This window comes from Polyergus mexicanus, unplaced genomic scaffold (genome assembly GCF_030449975.1).
Source record: "Polyergus mexicanus isolate NDT 795.1 unplaced genomic scaffold, iyPolMexi1.0 SCAF_18, whole genome shotgun sequence".
NCBI classification, from domain to species: Eukaryota; Metazoa; Arthropoda; class Insecta; order Hymenoptera; family Formicidae; genus Polyergus; species Polyergus mexicanus.
This window is the reverse complement of record NW_027223338.1, coordinates 76,205-95,016: the sequence shown is the minus strand read 5'-3', so window position 1 is coordinate 95,016 and position 18,812 is coordinate 76,205. Positions and strand designations below refer to the sequence as shown.

At 32.1% G+C, this 18,812-nt stretch overlaps 3 protein-coding genes across 7 annotated transcripts; 1 reads left to right on the top strand and 2 right to left on the bottom strand.

Annotated features, from left to right (window-relative positions):
* The first annotated feature begins 848 nt into the window (after positions 1–848).
* LOC138941023 (neprilysin-1) lies at positions 849–12,719 on the top strand. 4 transcript variants are annotated; one of them, XM_070310296.1, is made up of 16 exons: positions 849–1,110; positions 2,126–2,761; positions 3,851–4,070; positions 5,434–5,541; positions 5,807–6,021; positions 6,176–6,307; positions 6,393–6,491; positions 6,763–6,941; positions 7,507–7,594; positions 7,831–8,007; positions 8,140–8,243; positions 8,356–8,411; positions 8,998–9,284; positions 9,394–9,552; positions 9,919–9,992; positions 10,093–12,719. In XM_070310296.1, exons 2-16 carry the CDS (start codon positions 2,555–2,557, stop codon positions 10,190–10,192), a joined length of 2,205 nt encoding a protein of 734 aa, XP_070166397.1. In that variant the 5' UTR covers positions 849–1,110; positions 2,126–2,554; the 3' UTR covers positions 10,193–12,719. The 4 variants fall into 4 exon arrangements, with proteins under 4 accessions (XP_070166397.1, XP_070166395.1, XP_070166398.1 ...); XM_070310294.1 differs by having other exon boundaries at positions 7,408–7,594; XM_070310297.1 differs by lacking the exon at positions 849–1,110 and adding an exon at positions 2,850–3,007 and having other exon boundaries at positions 2,677–2,761; positions 7,408–7,594.
* Positions 1,843–16,931, bottom strand: LOC138941024 (glutathione S-transferase omega-1). 2 transcript variants are annotated; one of them, XM_070310299.1, is made up of 6 exons: positions 16,795–16,931; positions 15,641–15,798; positions 15,389–15,553; positions 15,177–15,309; positions 14,891–15,006; positions 1,843–2,722 (listed from the first exon to the last, which is right to left on the bottom strand). In XM_070310299.1, exons 1-6 carry the CDS (start codon positions 16,826–16,828, stop codon positions 2,687–2,689), a joined length of 642 nt encoding a protein of 213 aa, XP_070166400.1. In that variant the 5' UTR covers positions 16,829–16,931; the 3' UTR covers positions 1,843–2,686. The 2 variants fall into 2 exon arrangements, with proteins under 2 accessions (XP_070166400.1, XP_070166399.1); XM_070310298.1 differs by lacking the exon at positions 1,843–2,722 and adding an exon at positions 13,922–14,476 and having other exon boundaries at positions 16,795–16,930.
* Positions 16,932–17,810: 879 nt separating this feature from the next.
* LOC138941292 (uncharacterized) lies at positions 17,811–18,482 on the bottom strand (the record flags this gene model as incomplete). The annotated part of the gene is made up of 1 exon (XM_070310849.1): positions 17,811–18,482. A coding segment is annotated over one exon (672 nt), but the record flags the coding sequence as incomplete, so codon positions are not given.
* Positions 18,483–18,812: the final 330 nt, after the last annotated feature.

Here is an 18,812-nt window from a genome sequence, read left to right as displayed (position 1 = left end):
GCTAAAGTTCGAATTAACTTTAATCGCTTCTCATTCGAGAAGATATTGTAGCTCTGACATTTTTTTTCGTACATCTTTGTTTCTCCAAATTATCTAAGGATTCCGCCGAGTTAATGTATATGTTATATGCAGAGCGAGACACTTAATCTTTATGATGTAGATCATTTCTCCGTTCAAGACATTTCTCGATGATTGCGTGTGCAATAGAAATAATCCAAGTCATAAAAGTTAAAATAAATTAATAACCGAGTCATAAAGTCAAACGCCCTACGCTCTGTATATTTTATATATATCTCATTACATATATATATATATATATATATATATATATATATATATATATATATATATCTTACAGTTGAAAAATAGATTTAATCGACTTTATTGTGTATGCGTTATAGGTGGATGAATAAAATCAGTATTTTTTGGCTGGCATCGTTTTTATCTAGTGTACCTTCGATATATCATTTATTATCACATCCGTCCCTTTTCTATCTGATTTCATCGTTCTCATCACCAGGACATATACACTGTAAGAATCACCGTAGTATCTGTTACAAGCGCAAATATTCCAGCAATACATTCATTAAAAAAAAATTGTTCGCCAAAAAATTTTTAAAGCAATATATTTTTATTAATGTGCATTTATTGATGTGCAACAAAGATATATTAAATTTCTACGCGCATCATAAAAAGTTAAAACATTTTATAGGTTTAAACATTAGACGCGCGGAAAAGGATGTACGCGGAAGAGAAAAAAAACGAGGAGGGAATCACGAGACGTGACGGAGTAGGAAGGGGTAGAAAAACGGGGTGGTTTTAGAGCGAGAATGTTCGAGGTCCGAGGTCCGAGTTCAGTCTGACAGGCCGCGTGTTACTGTCAATTCTCAAAGAACAGAGGACCGTCGTGCCGCAAACGTTGATCAATCAGGGCCGTAGATCTCGCGATAATATATTCGTCGATTATTATTACTTTCGAACAAGCACGTCATGTGCACGTCGCGTTTTTATAATTTCTCGCGCACAATCCAAAGTGAAGTGCAAAGAGACGCGACGAGCGAAATTGCGAATCTCGCTTTTCGGAACGTCCGACCCTCGTTGAAAATTCACGTAAGTATCCTTTACTTAAAAATTGTAGTTGCTGTAAAGAATAAATGTATAGTGAATAAGTTGCAAAATATTTGTCGAATATATAAAGAGAAAATGTATAAAATTATATAATTTCGAAGTAAATTAATCTTCAAGTTCTTTAAAAAATCCTCAAATTAAATAATTTTATTAGAAATTGAATTGAATTGCGAAAGAAAACAAAATATTCCTTGAAACAATTTAATAAAAAATTCACTTTTCTCTTAGACTTCTCTCTTCGACTTGATCGATTCTATCAATAAACGCAACTGCACGCGATCGGCGCTTGATTTGCGTTCAATTTTTTTGCATAGATTTTCTTGGCAAAATTTCTCGTGTGAAACAAATTGTTTTCTATTAATTAATATACAAACCAGTTTATTTACAAGTTTGCAATTTTATTATGTAAATTCTGATGTAATCGCGATGAAGAATTTTTAAATATTGCAAAATATTTTTTTCATTGAGCCAGAACAGAAGTGCTTTTCCTCAAACATTTTCATATACAAGTTTTGCAACAGAATACGCAAAAATAAAAGTTTACCCGAATAAAGATTGTTTTAAAATTATTAGATATTTTTTTAAGTACAATAGATAACTTTTTTGATTAAAACTAGAAAACAATCTCTCTCGATAAAAATATCGACAAAGGTCTTAATTAATTTATCGTGTCTTTTCAACATTTTTAACATTGCGTATATATTTTTCGAATAAGATTCGAATTAAATTTTATCTATCAAAGCTTACATACTCTATTTAAGGTCCATTATTTTCAATTATTAATTAAAATCTGAAAAAATATCTATTCTAATTAAACCAAAGAAATAATCTGTAGCGAAAAAATCCATGTCATTATAATATCCTTATCGAGCGAATATACGAAATTTGCGAAGGAAAAGACCCGCACCTCCACAATCTTGAGAAAAACTTCTCACAATAGAATCGAGCGCACGATTTCTCACGCGGAATCACAAATTGCAATAAAATTTTATTTCAGCCCGAGCTGCTCACTCGGTGAGAGCCAGTGCCGTGGATTCACGCCGCATTCGCGTATCGTCGGGGGTTGACGGGGCGAAGAGACTCGAGGGAACGACGATCGGACGACGAGGACGACGACGAGTCGACGCTCGGAGTTTAGGGACAGGACGTACGACAGGATCCGGCAAATGTGGCTCTGTGCACGGTGAGCCGGGGTTACGGGGTCCGCGGGGCCCGTGCCGGTGGTGCTGGTGCTGGTGGCGGTGGCGGTGGAGTCGCGTCGGCCAGGTTGACGCGGGGAGAGACGGGCGCGCGGTTGCCCTTGAGCCCTCATAATTTATGCGCTTCCGGGGCCGCCGGCTCACGCGGCCCCGGGGTGCACGGCGCAACCCTGGCTGCCAGCGGTGGCGGTGTCGCGGAGAATCCCGGGCTAGGACTCGACGAGCCGATGATCCACGTGGAAAGATCGGGGCATCACCAGGGTACATGGATATGCTGCGCACCCTGTTACTGGCTGAGAAGGAGCAAGGCCGTGCACAAAGCGCTCCTCACCTTCGCCATGCTGCTGGTCACCAGTCTCCTAGTCACCAGCCCGGTGCTCTTTCTCATCACGACCCTGCCGGAGGGAGAGCAGCCGCGTAATTGTGCGTCTTTGGTGCGTTTTTTATTTATCGTTACACCAGTAGACAAAGGAAATTTTTTTAAAATTCTAATTTTAAAATTTGTATGCCAAATTCCATTAGAGACGCAGGACATTGGATATCGCGGTCTAATATAATCTCTATGTTACAATGAATACGATACACGAGATAGGTTGCAAATGTGCAGAGTGTATGACGTGACGCGAATAAGTAATCGTCTTACTTATATACGATATGAAACATTAAGTAGCTTGGAAACAGTAAGTTTCTTGAGAATTTATGAGTAATTTATATCGATCGTAAGTTTAGTTCGAGACAAAAGGTAGAAAATCGGTGTTTAACGACGAACGAGCTGAATTCTTACGATCGACGCTTAATCTAGCGCAATGAATTTAATCAAATTTTACGTTATGATAACGAAGAGAGATAATCTCGAATTAAAAAGAAGAGGAAAGAAAAATTTTGAAAAATTAAGATGACAAATTTAAATCATTTTACTCAAGCGCGAGAAATTGCGAAATTATCGCCCAAAACGACAAGTCGTGCAATTACTCACAATATACGTCGTAATACATGTCAACGCGAAGCCGTAGTAGTAAGTAAGGTTTCGAAACGAATATTCGAAGCTCATCCTCGGTTGAGGTCAGGGTCTTACATATTATCCCGATCTTCAGATTTATATTCTCCTATTTCGTATGCTTGATAATCTTACATTTTAAATATGTATAATGGTATATTACATTAATAAATTAAGAATAAATTAATATATCCTGCATCTAATAAAAAACAAAAATAATATCATAGAAATTTTTTAAAAAATCATATAATTTTATAAAATCAAATCTACGTCTTATTATATATATATATATATATATATATATATATATATATATATATATATTTACTATAATAAAACTATGTAATTAAATTTGTTATTTAAATTAATTCTTTGATATCGATTATTGACGTTTAATCTCAAAAAATTTTAAATTTAAAATATAAAACACATAATAGAGTGAAATAAATTGAGATTCGGATATTCCACGGTCAACGAGTCGTTTTGTAAGAAAAGGCCACATCTGTTGAAGCAAAATTAATTTCAGGATGAAGCTTGTATCAGAGAGCGAGATGGACCTGATGGTGTCTGCAATACTGATACTTGCGTGGAAGCTTCAAGAAGAATCTTGGCATCTATGAAACGAGGCGTTGATCCTTGCAAGGATTTTTATAAATTTACTTGCGGCAACTTTCGCGATCGACGTCCCTATCAACCAAGCGCGAGTTTTAACATGCTTCAAGCGCAAACCGACGAACATATACGCAGTAAGTGTCTCGCGTTTTATATTGTATTTACATCTTCCGGAAATCTTCGTTGAAATGAACAAAATATTATATGTTCCATTTCCACCGCGTCATTTTCTAGTCCAATATACATATTTATACGGTCTTATTAGAACACGAAATATGTGCTATTTATCTATTACTTCCAGCAGATCTGCAATGTAGAATAGCGATGTCTATAAATAGTCATGAATATTTATGAAGTACACCATTCCTCGCAAAAGAATAAAAACGTATTATCTTGATGTACAATTGAAACAAATAGATATCTATTCTACACCTAATTCATAGATAATAATGTAAATTGAAAGGGTGTAATTTTTCGTTTTGAGAAAAAAATTGATTTTAAATAGGTTGAGTTTAACGGGTTAAAGAATCGTACAATATAATAGACTTGGAGAAGCTTATAAATTAATATCTCTATTTTCACATATCCTTAGTAGAAAATTTATTATTAAAAACTAGACATACAGCACGTTCGATTGTTTTAAAAAGAATATTCAAGTATCGATAGTACTTCGCGACCTCGTCGATTTCTTTCGTCACGACGACGGAGAAAAAGACGAGAACCGAATTCGCGCATGAGATATGAACGGCAATATATTATTAACCTTCAACGACAGAGATATAAAGAGGGACAGAGAATGAACAAAGAACACGACCTCAATTTGGTCGAAGAATCTATCGTGGACACGATGGAGGTTTTGTGTCGCCAGCATGGCTGGCGCCGAGCGACTGGCACCAACTATACTCGCGTATAGATCGCCGCCGGAAATAATACAACTCAGTTTGGGGGAAATCGAAACTCTTAAAGGGGAGCTGGGCAAATATATATAAACATCGGCAAATGTGGAAATATATCTCGATCCGGAGGCGATTAAAATGGATAAAATAAAGCGCGGTATGCGCACGTTTCCCCTCAAATGTCATCCTGATTTTAATGTCTCGCGAGCAAAACAGAAGTGAAGAGAGATTTTCGGTTCTCGATTAAAAGTTATCGCACTCTGATGCAAAGGAGAAATCGAACGGCCGACTTGCCGTTACTATAAATAATGCAACGTTAATCGATATACTACACGTACGTGTGTGTGTTTTACGCGGGTTGCCTATCACTCGCTAGAACACCTCCCGTCCTAACTCTAGCGTTTTATACGCAACCTTCGAAATACTATTCGCATGATTCAAGGTCGGCAACTACCTTGCTTACTAATCAGATCAGATTTAAGAGTGCGATCTTTACCCACTTTGCCTTATACCTTAGCGTAGCTTTTTTCACGGAAAAATGTTTTTCCCTTCTTTGAAGTAAAATCACCGGTCGAGAATATATATATATTGCTGTTTTTAGAAACGTTGGCGAACGAGACAGGACAAATGGTTGTCGCCTTCGAAAAGCTTGGACAATTTTATAACGTTTGTCGAGAGTTCAGGAAGAAACCCGTAAATTTTACACTCGGTAAGTTATTATATATTTACTATTGATATCTTGATAGATATGCATGAGGAATCACACGCATGCTTACGCTAGACAAAAATAATCGAATAAGGGTACAGATTTGGAAAATCTCTCGATAATCATCTCTTTATTTCGATTTTGTTGAAGCGAATGAAAAATTTTGAGCCGCTTCCGAATATACGCTTAATATTATTATCGTATTTTGGGAAATGTTCGAAACTTAGACAGCGATAAGAAAAAAATCTTAATGTATTCTCTGTTTCAGTTTATAATCTTTTAGACGAACTAGGTGGTTATTTATCGCCGAAAAGGGAGATACTGAACGATATCACTCCTCTGATCTCCGCGTTGCTAAAAGTAAACGGCGTGCCCCTCTTCGACTTACATGTCGACGTAGATCTTTACGATCGCACAAAGTCATCCGTATATCTTGATCTCCCTACCAAGCATGAAAGTCACGAGTTTCTTACAGGAGATCAGGTTAATATTATTTGATAGCTTGACTCAAATTTATGGAGTTTATTATTAAAACAGTTAATAAAGTGTTATGTCTCTAATTTTTGCTTTTTTAAAATCGTTCATTCTTAAAAAAAATATATATATCTATATAATATATGCGAACAATTTTTTGTAGAAAAACGAAGATGTACAAAGATCGGGTAGAATTCAAGAGATTGTTCGAGGATTCTTGCCAAAAAATATGAGTCTTAAGGAACGATCGTCGGAGACGAATCTGCTGTTGCAATTTTGCTTATCAATAGAAAAGGTGAGGATAAAATGAAAGAAAATTTTAGCGTATATAGTGTATATGAATGAATTAAATAGCGGGCAAACCGCGTTCATTGTTCCAGATTTATCCAAAGCACAAAGACTTATACAACTGGGTGGACGTTGATCAGAGAGTATACGTTGCCTATAACGTGTCTCATCTTCAAGAAAATTTTAGTTACGTATGTATATATCGACTTAATAAGTATTTTACATTTTTATTTGCATTAATAATTATGTATACGAATTAATACTGTATATAATTGAAAGAAAAAAAGTAAAGATGCAAATTTAATGTCTAGTAAGTAGAGATGCAATAAATATCTCATTGAAAAGCATAATAGAACACACTTGTCAAGTGCCACATTTACCTACATTACACGCGGATAGTTTACACGCAAATATTTTCTTGAAATAAAACGATGACTTGATCTATTCTATTCCGGAATATAGATAAGATGGAAATCGTTGCTGAATACAACGTTACGCCCGCGTATCGATCTGCACGATGATAATGACACGAATTATATATATGCTTCGCCGGCATCTGAGGATCAACAGATCTACGTCTACGTCACGGCACCACGTTATTTGCGTAACCTCGGCAAGTTATTTAATCGCTCCTCCAAACGGTATGGATCTTTATCGTATCGATATTTTCTCACGCAAACATAATACGCACATATTTTAACCAAAATAAATTTGTACTAAAATGTCTTGATTAATTATTAATTATTTAAATTGATTAAATCAATTAAATATATTTTAATTAATTTAAACAGTATTTAATTAATTATAAATCCCAATAAATAAATTTCAATTAAATTAAACTGAAATTGATTAATTATAAATTTAATTATATATATTCTTATTGAATTAAAATTAAATTAAATTAAATATAAACTTTCTCATACAGTGGGATTGGCTATCAGTTAGTATTAAGGAAAATCGATAACAATACTATCGATTAGTTGAAAAACAAAAGGTTTATATCATATCCCCTCAATATACAATACTTTATATTCTCTATAATTATATTTCGTATATTATAATACACTCATATTGATTATTTGATTATAATTGTGATAAATTACGAAGGATTATTCATAACGGATTGCTGTTACTCTACGCCGTGGACACGTTGCACGATATTGTGAACGTTAACGCTACTAAAGATTGGGAAGCTGCCTGTTACAGATTGACCAGAAGCGTTTTTAGCGAAGCGATCAGTGCGCTCTACGTGCGACAGTACACGCCAAAATATTTGGAGACTTTGATTAACAGGGTAATATTCTTAACTCATCAATTTAACTTCAACCTTTTAATTATTATCCCTCAATAAATTTAAAATGATAAATATTTATATTGCTTACAATGCTTATAAATGTCTATTCTAACAATAAACGGTATTCTTCAAAGTATTATATTTAATAATTAGAGTTAATTTCCTCAATTAATAAATAATTAATTCCCTTTTCTCTTTTTATCATAAAACTTTCGTTTTAACGAAATCATCCGCAGGTGACCGTACTTTTCGAACGCGTGAAAGAAACGATAGCCGAACGTATATTAGTGAAGTCGTGGTTTGACGATGATACTAGAACACAGGCATTATTAAAACTGAATTCCTTACGGGGTCGATTTCAAGTGTCGCCTGCTTTTTATAACGATACCTTGCTGAATCGCGAGATGGCCGAGGTGAGACGATTTTGAGAAATAATTGTTCAGCTAAAAGAAATATGGTCTATGCGATAGCTTATGATACAAATTTTTCCTATTATTTCGCACTGGTATCAAAATTGTTAATTAATCAAAATTGTCCTTTTATAGGTCGTGATCGATTCGGATGATTTTATCGCTACCGTCCTGAGAAGATTTCGTCAAATTCGGAGATCAGAGGAGCCAAATTCGTTACGCAAAAATGCAATAGAAAGGTAAAGAAAACTCTTGTCTAATTTCTAATCTCTTCCTCTACGAGTTACAAGATCAACCGAATTTGTTAAAGGTTTCAATTTCTTAGTACAAATTATAGATTTAAATTTTCAGATATCATTATCCTTATTCTGTGCACGCCTATTACGAGTCTTCAACAAACACTATCAGTAAGTATTATTATTATTATTATTATTATTATTATACACAAACAAACATACATATATGGGAAGAATACTTTTTAAAAATTTACTGTAAAAATCATATTAATCATGGGATAATATGAATTTTTAAGTATTTTATATTTTTTTTTTCATTTGTTAAAAAATATATATTATAATAAAATATTAAATGAACTCGGCTAAATTTTAACAAAATATCTCATATAAAGCTTCAATAATTTATTATTAATTAACATTAATTTTTAAAAATATTACAGAATTTATAAATAAACTAATAAGAATTTGTTAAATTTTATTTTTTAAATTAGAAAAAGATGCCAAGTAATAATAAAAATATAAGATATAATTGATAATATTAAAAAAAGGTACAATCTATATTTATAAAGAAATGTGTGGAAATTTTAATACTATATAGCTATCTGTAATAATATTTACATATATACCAAGTCGTCCCAAGATTACTAAGAACATGCAAAATCTATAATGAAATTTAAAATTTAACAAAAAATTTTCTCCGTGCACACTGTCGATATTGAGCCGAATTTAAAGTTACTCTGTTTATAAAACATGAAAGGAATTCCATTGGTTATGATGACATCCTGGGCATGGTCATGGGACGGTGGACCGGCTTATGCGGTTCACGCTACACTAGGATCAGTCATCGCTCATGAGATTCTTCATGCCTTTGATTTTCACCGTCGCAAATCATCCATAAATCCAGATTTAAATATTGACGAATGGCTTTGGATCAGGCCGGATTCTTGGAAACGATTGGAGACCAGGATAGAGTGTGTCGCGCGACTCTACGCTAAGAATTTCTGGCGTAAGGTTCAGTCTTACGGAAGTGATGTTGCTGTGCAGGTATGTTATAAATTTATGTATGTTCGGGGCAAAACACAAAGGTGCTATTTGTGAAAAATAAATGAAATAGAAATATATTGTTTGAATTTTAATTTTGCATGTTACGCAGTTTGATTGGAATATGACGAGAAACGAGATTGTTGCGGATATTGGGGCTTTACAAATCTCTCACAGGACTTGGCACACTTTGACCAACGGGAAGGATCGAAGTCTCCCTGGGCTGGAAGGGCTTCGTCCAAGCCAACTTTTCTTTATAAGTGCCGCTCAGGTAACGATCTGTCTCCTTTTCTATCTATTTCTAATATATTCTATATTTTCGGAATAAAGATAATGTTTTCTCTATCGCTCGTGAACTTATTATGAAAATATATATACGAGATATTGTATATTCTTAAAAAATTCTTTCTAAAAAGAATATCCAAAGCTGTATATGCAACAAATAGAAATTTAAAAAATGAGAGTAGAATTTAAAAGATCATTACTTTTATGTACACATTTTTAGCATCGAGATATACTGCTCTCTTGATATTTTATTTTGTTAACTATATTTCTTTTCTCATTTAAATTCATATATCAAACATTATGCAATATATCAATATGAAAATTTAATGTTATATCGACGTTCTGTTTTTAGGTGTACTGCGTTAACATGACTGCCGAGGCCTATATCTCCTCCGTTGAGTCCGATTATCGCCTACCTCCAGAGAGGTATATGAAATTTTTTTCGTTTTTTTCGCTGATTTGTTATCGAAATCAAATGATATTGTGAATAAAGTTTAAATAACGATTGGAATTTGTACATTTTCAGAATCAACGGTATAATGATGAATTCTCAAGCGTTCGCAGAAGCGTTTCGCTGTCCACTCGGAACAAAAATGAACCCCCCCAATAAATGCATTATCTGGTGATAATTATACATATATTCGTCGATATGTACCGCCTACATTTTGCTTGTTTCATAATTAGGATAAATCGCGCAGATTATTTCAGAATCGTAACTCACAGTAAAAATTAGTACTGCATAGAGATAGATATCTGTCTCTTTACGGAAGTTAATAAAACTTTATTCATTATAGATTGCATAATATGAAAAACTGGTTATATATGATATACCATATATGAGTCATATAATTGTCTTTCTCTCTTAAAGATCTTACATTCAGATCACAATTATTATATTTAAATAGACAGCTCTTATCTTGGTATTTAAAAATTCGCGTTTCATTTTTACTACACATTGACTATTGCAAATTAAATTATTTTAAATTTAAAAAAAAGCGAAGAGTATCTCTCATGATCTCCTTTATTTTTTTTTTATATTTGAAAAATATAGAAATGTATAGATACTTAGAATTTTAATAAAAACCGGAAATTAAAAGTGTCTCGTTATTTTAAATGTCAATTTACACAATAATATTATAATAACAAATAATATATAAATTTACTTTCAAAAAATTCTTTCGAATAAAGTAAAGTGTTTATTTTCAATATAAAAAAACAATTCACACAAAAAAATATAATTTATTTTGTATTGCATAATAAATTTTGAATATGTGTTTATAAAATGAGACATTAGCAATTAATTTTCGATTACTGAAAAATCCTATAGAATAAACTTGTTTGAAGATAATTGTCGCTTTTTTAAAGCTATGTAAACACGCACGCACGCGCGCGCACGCACCGCACGCACGCACCGCACGCACCGCACGCACGCACGCGCGCATATATATATATAAAATATCTTTTTATTTTTTTCTTTAATTTTTATAAAATTCTTATGTAAGAATTATCAAATCACAGATACCTAAAAATCATTATCCGTCTGTGAAGTAAACGTCGATAAAGACAAATTTAAACCAATTGTGCATCACATTGAAAGTAGCAATGTATTGCAAAGAATTGTTTAATTGCATCTATAACGAATTGTAAGGACTTACGTCGACTTATAATAATTTATATAAGACAAAAACACATAAACAAATATAGATCGGCAATGTCTAATGATAAAATGAACGCGTTATCAACAAAAATTGAGTTTATAGTATATGTATATGATAAGCAATTATATAATGCAATAAATTATTCATATGCGTATAGTTAATGCTATTATTAAAATATTAATAAAGTAATATTGTTATATCGGTGCTCTAAAAATATAAACAGAAGTAACCTATATAATCTAATAGAAATCTGTGATACATCTCAAATATTTTCTTAAATTTTTGGCAAGTTTATTTTTTGTTGATAACGCCAGATAACACCGATATAAGAAAAAAAGTAAATTTGCAACATACTCAATATGTACATTTTGAGTATATTCTCTCTGCCTTAGCTTTAGCTACAGAGAAGGAGTAAGTTATATTCGCTTGTAAAATGTTCGTCAATTTGCCTTATGTAAACTGTATTTATAGAACTGTATTACTAGATACACCAAACCGAACGTGCTTTAACCGTAATTTCTTTGGTCAAAAAATTGTATATCGATTTTTCTTTATAAGAATTATTCATTTGGTCATCTTTTTTCATAATTCTTTTAATTTTCAAGATATTAGATATTTCGATAACTGACAATGAGTTATAAATTAAAGTTCTAATAATTAAGTCCATTTAAAAAAAAACTGAATAAAACTCAAATTCTGTTACTAATTGGTGAGAGTGAGAAATACATGAGAGTGTAGAAATTGATTATTTTAGATCTCAAAAGCAAAGATCGCTATCAAGATGCACTAACTAATTTTTTGAATCTTTAAAAGTAAATTAACTATATAAATTTTATTATATAGTTTTTAAATTGAAATGATGTTAAATTAAGATCTTGCCTTAAATGCCTTAAATGACTTAACACGATAGCATGGGATAATATCTTTCCAGACATATAAGTCTATTATGCTATTTGAGAAATATTTCAGAAATTGTGTGACGTGTATATTATATGCTATTACGATTACACTGTTTTATGAGTTATTTATATCCGGTCACGATTTAAAAAAATTGCTTCAATTATAGCTAGGTATTTCTAATGTACACATATAATTTGTAAAGCTTTCGGTTCGAAACGTGTTCTTAAGAGATATGTTTCAATGATATGATATATATGTATATATTTGTTTCGTAGAAAAAAGAAATAGAAGATAATCAAAAAATAAAAGCGTGGATATGTATGATTTTAGATATGGTATACATGCGGTGCTACAAATACGAGTTTTATCGTTTGAAACGAGATATTGAAGTTGTGTTTCTCTCCTTAACAATTCTGATACTTAATTCAATAATTCGTTTCAAATTTTATAGTTAAATTTATTATATAGTTTATAGACTAACAAATTCTCCTTACATAGAATAATATAAAATTGTGTAAGAAATTGTAATTTTAAATACGATAAAATATTTATGTAGAATATAAATTCTGGCTTTATTAAAAACTTTTTAATATAATTTCTATATTTTTTTGTGAATGTACGCATAATTTATGCTAAGCGCATTTAGATATTGTATTATTGACAAAATAATATATAAAATAATAAAAAAGCTCACATGATAAATTGCCGGGATAATTGGAGATTTTTAATAGAAACGATTATCAATAATATATCGCAATAATTAATATAAATTTTTTGTTCAAAAATTATACTATTAAACTATAGATTTAAAATACATTATAATCAAAAATCAAAACAATAATGATATATTATTTGATATAGAGATATACAAAGAAAAAAATATATAAGATATTATTTCCGTAATATGTTCCATAGTATGTTTTTATCAGTTTCAAATGTGAAAAGGTGAAAAAATGATTTTTAAAAAATATTAATTATTAAATAAAATATATGAAATTATATCAACGACAGTATTATTTATTTTTATTATAATATATTAATTCGAAAATATTATTTTTATTACAATATGTGAAAATGCAGAAAGTATAATATCGATAGTACTAATTATATAAAACGATATATGCAATATACCTGGCAATGATCGTGCGACAATTTTGTCTCTTTCTCGCACTTTGTCTAGGAAGATAACAGTGCGTGTAATGTGCTAGAAAAGTTTTGATTCTGAATACACGGGTTTAATTCTATACACGTTTTAATGTAACACAACTGATACTGTACGAAAGACGTTTGTGATGATTTTGTGTCTTGAGATTCACTTTTCAGCACTAATAATGCGTGAAAAATACGCAACGATTTGAACATATGCATATATAGACACAGTATCGACTATCGAAAAATTTATCGAAATGCAAGCATATTGCGATTCTCAAAGTATCGAAATAATCAGAGCAGCAAACTTCTCGTGATAATTGTTCGAACAATTTTAATATGTATCAAACCACGTGCAGTAAAAAAAATACAATTAAATTTATTTATATTACTCTTATTAACTCTAAATATTCAAACAAAAAAAACATATAATATTTTTTTATCATTTGAAATAACGGTGTAAGAATACAAACGTAGAAAAACAAATTATAAAAACATGGAATGTATTTATATACATTAAATAAAGCTTTATTATTACATTAAAGTTTATTATCGATTAAAGAGCAAATAAATAATAAGAGATCAACGTATATTATAAATGCTATAATTTACACTTTACATTAATATAATTGTGATTATTATATAGCACAGAATACAATTATAGTAGCTCCGTTAGTATCTTGTTAAAATGTAGAATGTAGTTATTCTTAATATAATATGTGAAGTATCTTTTTTAATTATGTTAAATACTAAATTACTTTATTTAAATTAGACCGCATCAAGCAGTATCGTAATAGTTATAAATAAATTATAAAAAGCGTTGCCGCTACATATGATATGCACAGTATATTTGAAAAAGAGAGTATAAAAATATTACGTATTAATTATTATATATTAAACTTACAAAATTGAATACGTACAAATTAAATGAGATAAGGTAGAGTATCCAATGTTAATACTATTTTTATATTATCGATGTTAATGCTATTGGAATGTTAATACTGTAATAATGTTAATATGTCATTTATATTAAGCGATGTTTATTTTTGCGGCATTTTAGGATATATTACGCAAATGCATTTAAATATTGTCATAATCAACGTTTCCCGCTTTTGAAGCTTCTATAAATTTTGCAAACTTTTCATAGGAGCATTTATGTTCCTCGACAAACCACTGACTTCTCATTTCATCCAACCAGTCTATCTGATATAGAGCAAACAGTGCGATTAGTATATAATTAATTTTTTTCAAATGTGTATGAAAAATCCACTAATAATGTAATTTTGTGCTAGAGGCATATGTTAAATTGTAATTCAAATAGATCTGCTGTTAGAAAAATTGAGATTTCTCGTTAACAAATTTATTAATATTATTATTATTATTATTATTATTATTATTATTATTATTATTATAGACAATTACTTTTGATAATATTAACAAATCATTTTCATGTAAATAAGAAAATTATTTATATTATATGATGTTAAAAATATGAGTTTTGAAAACAGTGTTGCTCGTGTGTTGCTGTGAGCAAATCTTTAAGATCAAACTGTGATAAATGTTTAAACCCAAACTGTTGATAAATATAAAAAATTATATTAGATATTATATACTTACAAGATTAGGAAATCTCTCCTTGTCAAGACTCGCACGCTGTTTGTAAAGTATAGTCAGAGCCTTTGCACGCTCAAACCAGGGCCACATTAGAATGTCCAACATACCAGGATTATTTCCTAAAACAAACATTTTATAAAATAAGAATTTAAAAAAAATGTAAACATTAATATTTTATAAGATACAAATCTCTTACTTATCAGAGTCAAAAAACTAATAGACAGAACATGAATTAATAATTCAGGAAAGAGATGCCTAAAGAAAGAAAAATAAGAAGAGTTACGCAAACCTCCAAAAAAAAGTGTCTTGCGTATACCAAGTTCTTGTTCAAATTCTTGTAAATTATCCATTGCCTCAACTATAATCTCTTCAAACTGTCTCTTATCTTTGTTATGTATGCAATTTGAAAAAGTCTCTATAATCTGTAGAAAAAAAATATTTATTAAAAAACCTGGATGTTCCATTCTACGAAAAAAATTAGATCAATGTTGTATTCGATACCTTAGAAAAATGATCTAATAGTTCTAAATCTCGACTTTTTGTTTCATCGTTGTATAAAGGAGGCGCAGGATACTTTCGATCCAAGTAATTCGCTATTTCAACAGAATCTGTTACTACTGTATCATCTGTGTCTACGTAAGCTGGCACTTTGCCCTCTGGATGAACCTAAAACAAAAGTATATTTGTATAAATAGCAAGAAAAAAAAAAAAAAAAAAACTAAATTTGTTAGTTAAAAATGACGCTTTACATACTTGGAAATACCAGTCCGGCTTATTACGCAAGTTAATATTTACAATGTCATGAGGAATCTGCTTTAGAGCAAGTATGAGTCGTATTCTGTGAGCAAAAGGACAATATTTCATACTGTACAAACGCCCTTGATTTTTTATCGCCTCTGGCTTTTTGGAGCCTAAAACAAAATTTAGAAGAGAATTCAATATAATATGTTTGCTATGCGATAAATATTCTTTTTCTTCTTTTTTATTAGCAATGAATGGGATAGCTTCTCGTTCTCACAGCCACAAACAAATCGTAAAGCTTCGAGTAAGACCAATTCAAAAAATATACACAAACTCTGCGTCTTTCACAGTATATTCAAAGAAAATTACATATAACTTTAGAAAGCTTTGCCTGAAATTCTAATATGTGCGGATATCCATATAATCTTGATCTCTTTATTCTTTAAAGATAACATTTCCAGTTTATCCTTTATATACAAGATATAACAATTTTTTTTTTTTTCTTTGATAAAATCTATCGAAACTAAGGTCTCCATCATATCGCAAGAATACACGAAGATAACAAATTTGGTAATATCTTTAACAGCAATGATTTCTATACAATGTAGAATGGCTAGAACTTTGGCAATGTATACAAAAGCATGTGAAGGGAATCTTAATAACATTTGCAGGAAGGAAGAATAGACTGTGAATCCTATATAGCGTCTTGTTTTCAATTTTGAGACGTCCAAGTAAAATATTTTAGGACTTTCCATAAAATATCATAATAAAAAAAAAAAAAAAAGTCAGCTGAGAAACTAGAGAGTTTCTTATTTCATCTACGACTGCAGAAAATATAAATTTTGCGTAACAGAGAAATATTATAATTGAAGGACTAAGTTCTTATACTTAATATTTACAGCTTATCAATGACAAAATAAAAATTCTTTAAAAAGATTTATAAATATATTTTAATCCGAACTGTTTAAATCGTTCGAGTATACATTCCCACTTTCACAAAGATTATATTCATAAGGATGGATTGTCTAAGGACCAGAGAATACTTAAAAACTGTTTATTGTATCTTTTCCAATTTCTCCATATTTTATAAATCTTCTGATAAACAATTTATAGATATTAATGATATCAATAGGCTCGATTGCTGCAAAAAAAAAAAAATTATTTACCATTTGCCTGATGCGGGGAACTGAAGGAATTCATCTATAAATAATCCTTTCGCAAATCCAGATTGATAAAATCGAATTGGAAATTGGAATTCGACGCAAACTCGGTTTTTTTTTTTTTTATTATTATAGTAAAGAGAAAAGTATATACTATTTTTAAGGCCGTATTACACTACGGATTGCGGACTCGGTTGCGATTGGGGTTACGATTGATAGTTGCGGATTGACCAATCAACTGGCAAGCTGCTTTGCTCCGATTGGTCAAACGCTTAATCAATTTCAATGTTTCAAGGCTGATAGTTAATTTTGAAATTATCAAGTTTCAGCATTTCATGACTAAAAGAAGTTATTCCGAATAATTGTTACACATGTACTATGTAATCCATGATTCCATAAATGTAGATTTCTTAAATCTATATATATTATTTGCTTGCTTAGTGCCAGTCTACAATAGGTGATTTAAAGACCTTAAGAAATTAACCAATCACAGACGAGTATACTCCTCATACTTGATTGTGTGATTAGTCAATTACTTAAGGCTTAAGGCTTAAACCACCTATCGTAGACCGGCACTTATAGATTGCTTGGCAAATGCTACTACCATAAACACAGTATATCTACGTCAAGCGTTTGTCTTTATTTAAGGAGTGGAGTGGAGTAAAGATACACGTAAAAAGAGACATACTCTGTTCCGTGACCTCTGCGTTCTCTCTCGCTCGCACGTAGCATAGCAAAAAAAAAAAGTACGCTATTACGTGCGTACGCATGGCATACGTCACGTACGTATGTGTGTGTATACGTTATGTTATGTACGTGTGTGTGCGTACGTTACGTACGCATGCGTGTGCGAACGTTATGCACGTGTATGTATGTGCACGTTACATACATATGTGTGTGTTTACATTACGTGCGTACGCATGCGTGTACGTTACGTTACGTTATGTACGTTTGTGTGTGCGTATACGTTAAGTTTAAGTTTAAGTTTAAGTTTAAGTTTAAGTTTAAGTTTAAGTTTAAGTTTAGGTTTGAATTTGAGTTTGAGTTTGAGTTTGAGTTTGAGTTTGAGTTTGAGTCTGAGTCTGAGTCTGAGTCTGAGTCTGAGTCTGAGTCTGAGTCTGAGTCTGAGTCTGAGTCTGAGTCTGAGTCTGAGTCTGAGTCTGAGTCTGAGTCTGAGTCTGAGTCTGAGTCTGAGTCTGAGTCTGAGTCTGAGTCTGAGTCTGAGTCTGAGTCTGAGTCTGAGTCTGAGTCTGAGTCTGAGTCTGAGTCTGAGTCTGAGTCTGAGTCTGAGTCTGAGTCTGAGTCTGAGTCTGAGTCTGAGTCTGAGTCTGAGTCTGAGTCTGAGTCTGAGTCTGAGTCTGAGTCTGAGTCTGAGTCTGAGTCTGAGTCTGAGTCTGAGTCTGAGTCTGAGTCTGAGTCTGAGTCTGAGTCTGAGTCTGAGTCTGAGTCTGAGTCTGAGTCTGAGTCTGAGTCTGAGTCTGAGTCTGAGTCTGAGTCTGAGTCTGAGTCTGAGTCTGAGTCTGAGTCTGAGTCTGAGTCTGAGTCTGAGTCTGAGTCTGAGTCTGAGTCTGAGTCTGAGTCTGAGTCTGAGTCTGAGTCTGAGTCTGAGTCTGAGTCTGAGTCTGAGTCTGAGTCTGAGTCTGAGTCTGAGTCTGAGTCTGAGTCTGAGTCTGAGTCTGAGTCTGAGTCTGAGTCTGAGTCTGAGACTGAGTCTGAGTCTGAGTCTGAGTTTGAGTGAGTGTGAGTGACTGTGAGTGAGTGTGTGAGGGTGAGTGAGTGTGTGAATGCAAGTTAATTATCGAGTGAGTGTGAGTGAGTGAGTCAGTGTGAGTGAGTGAGTCAGTGTGAGTGAGTGTGAGTGAGAGTGAGTGAGCGTGAGTGAGCGTGAGTGAGCGTGAGTGAGTGCGAATGAGTGTGAGTGAGTGTAAGTGAGTGTGTGAGTGTGAATGAGTGTGAGTGTGTGAGTATGTGAGTGTGACTGAGTGTAAGTAAGTGTGAGTGAGTGTGAGTGAGTGTGTGAGTGA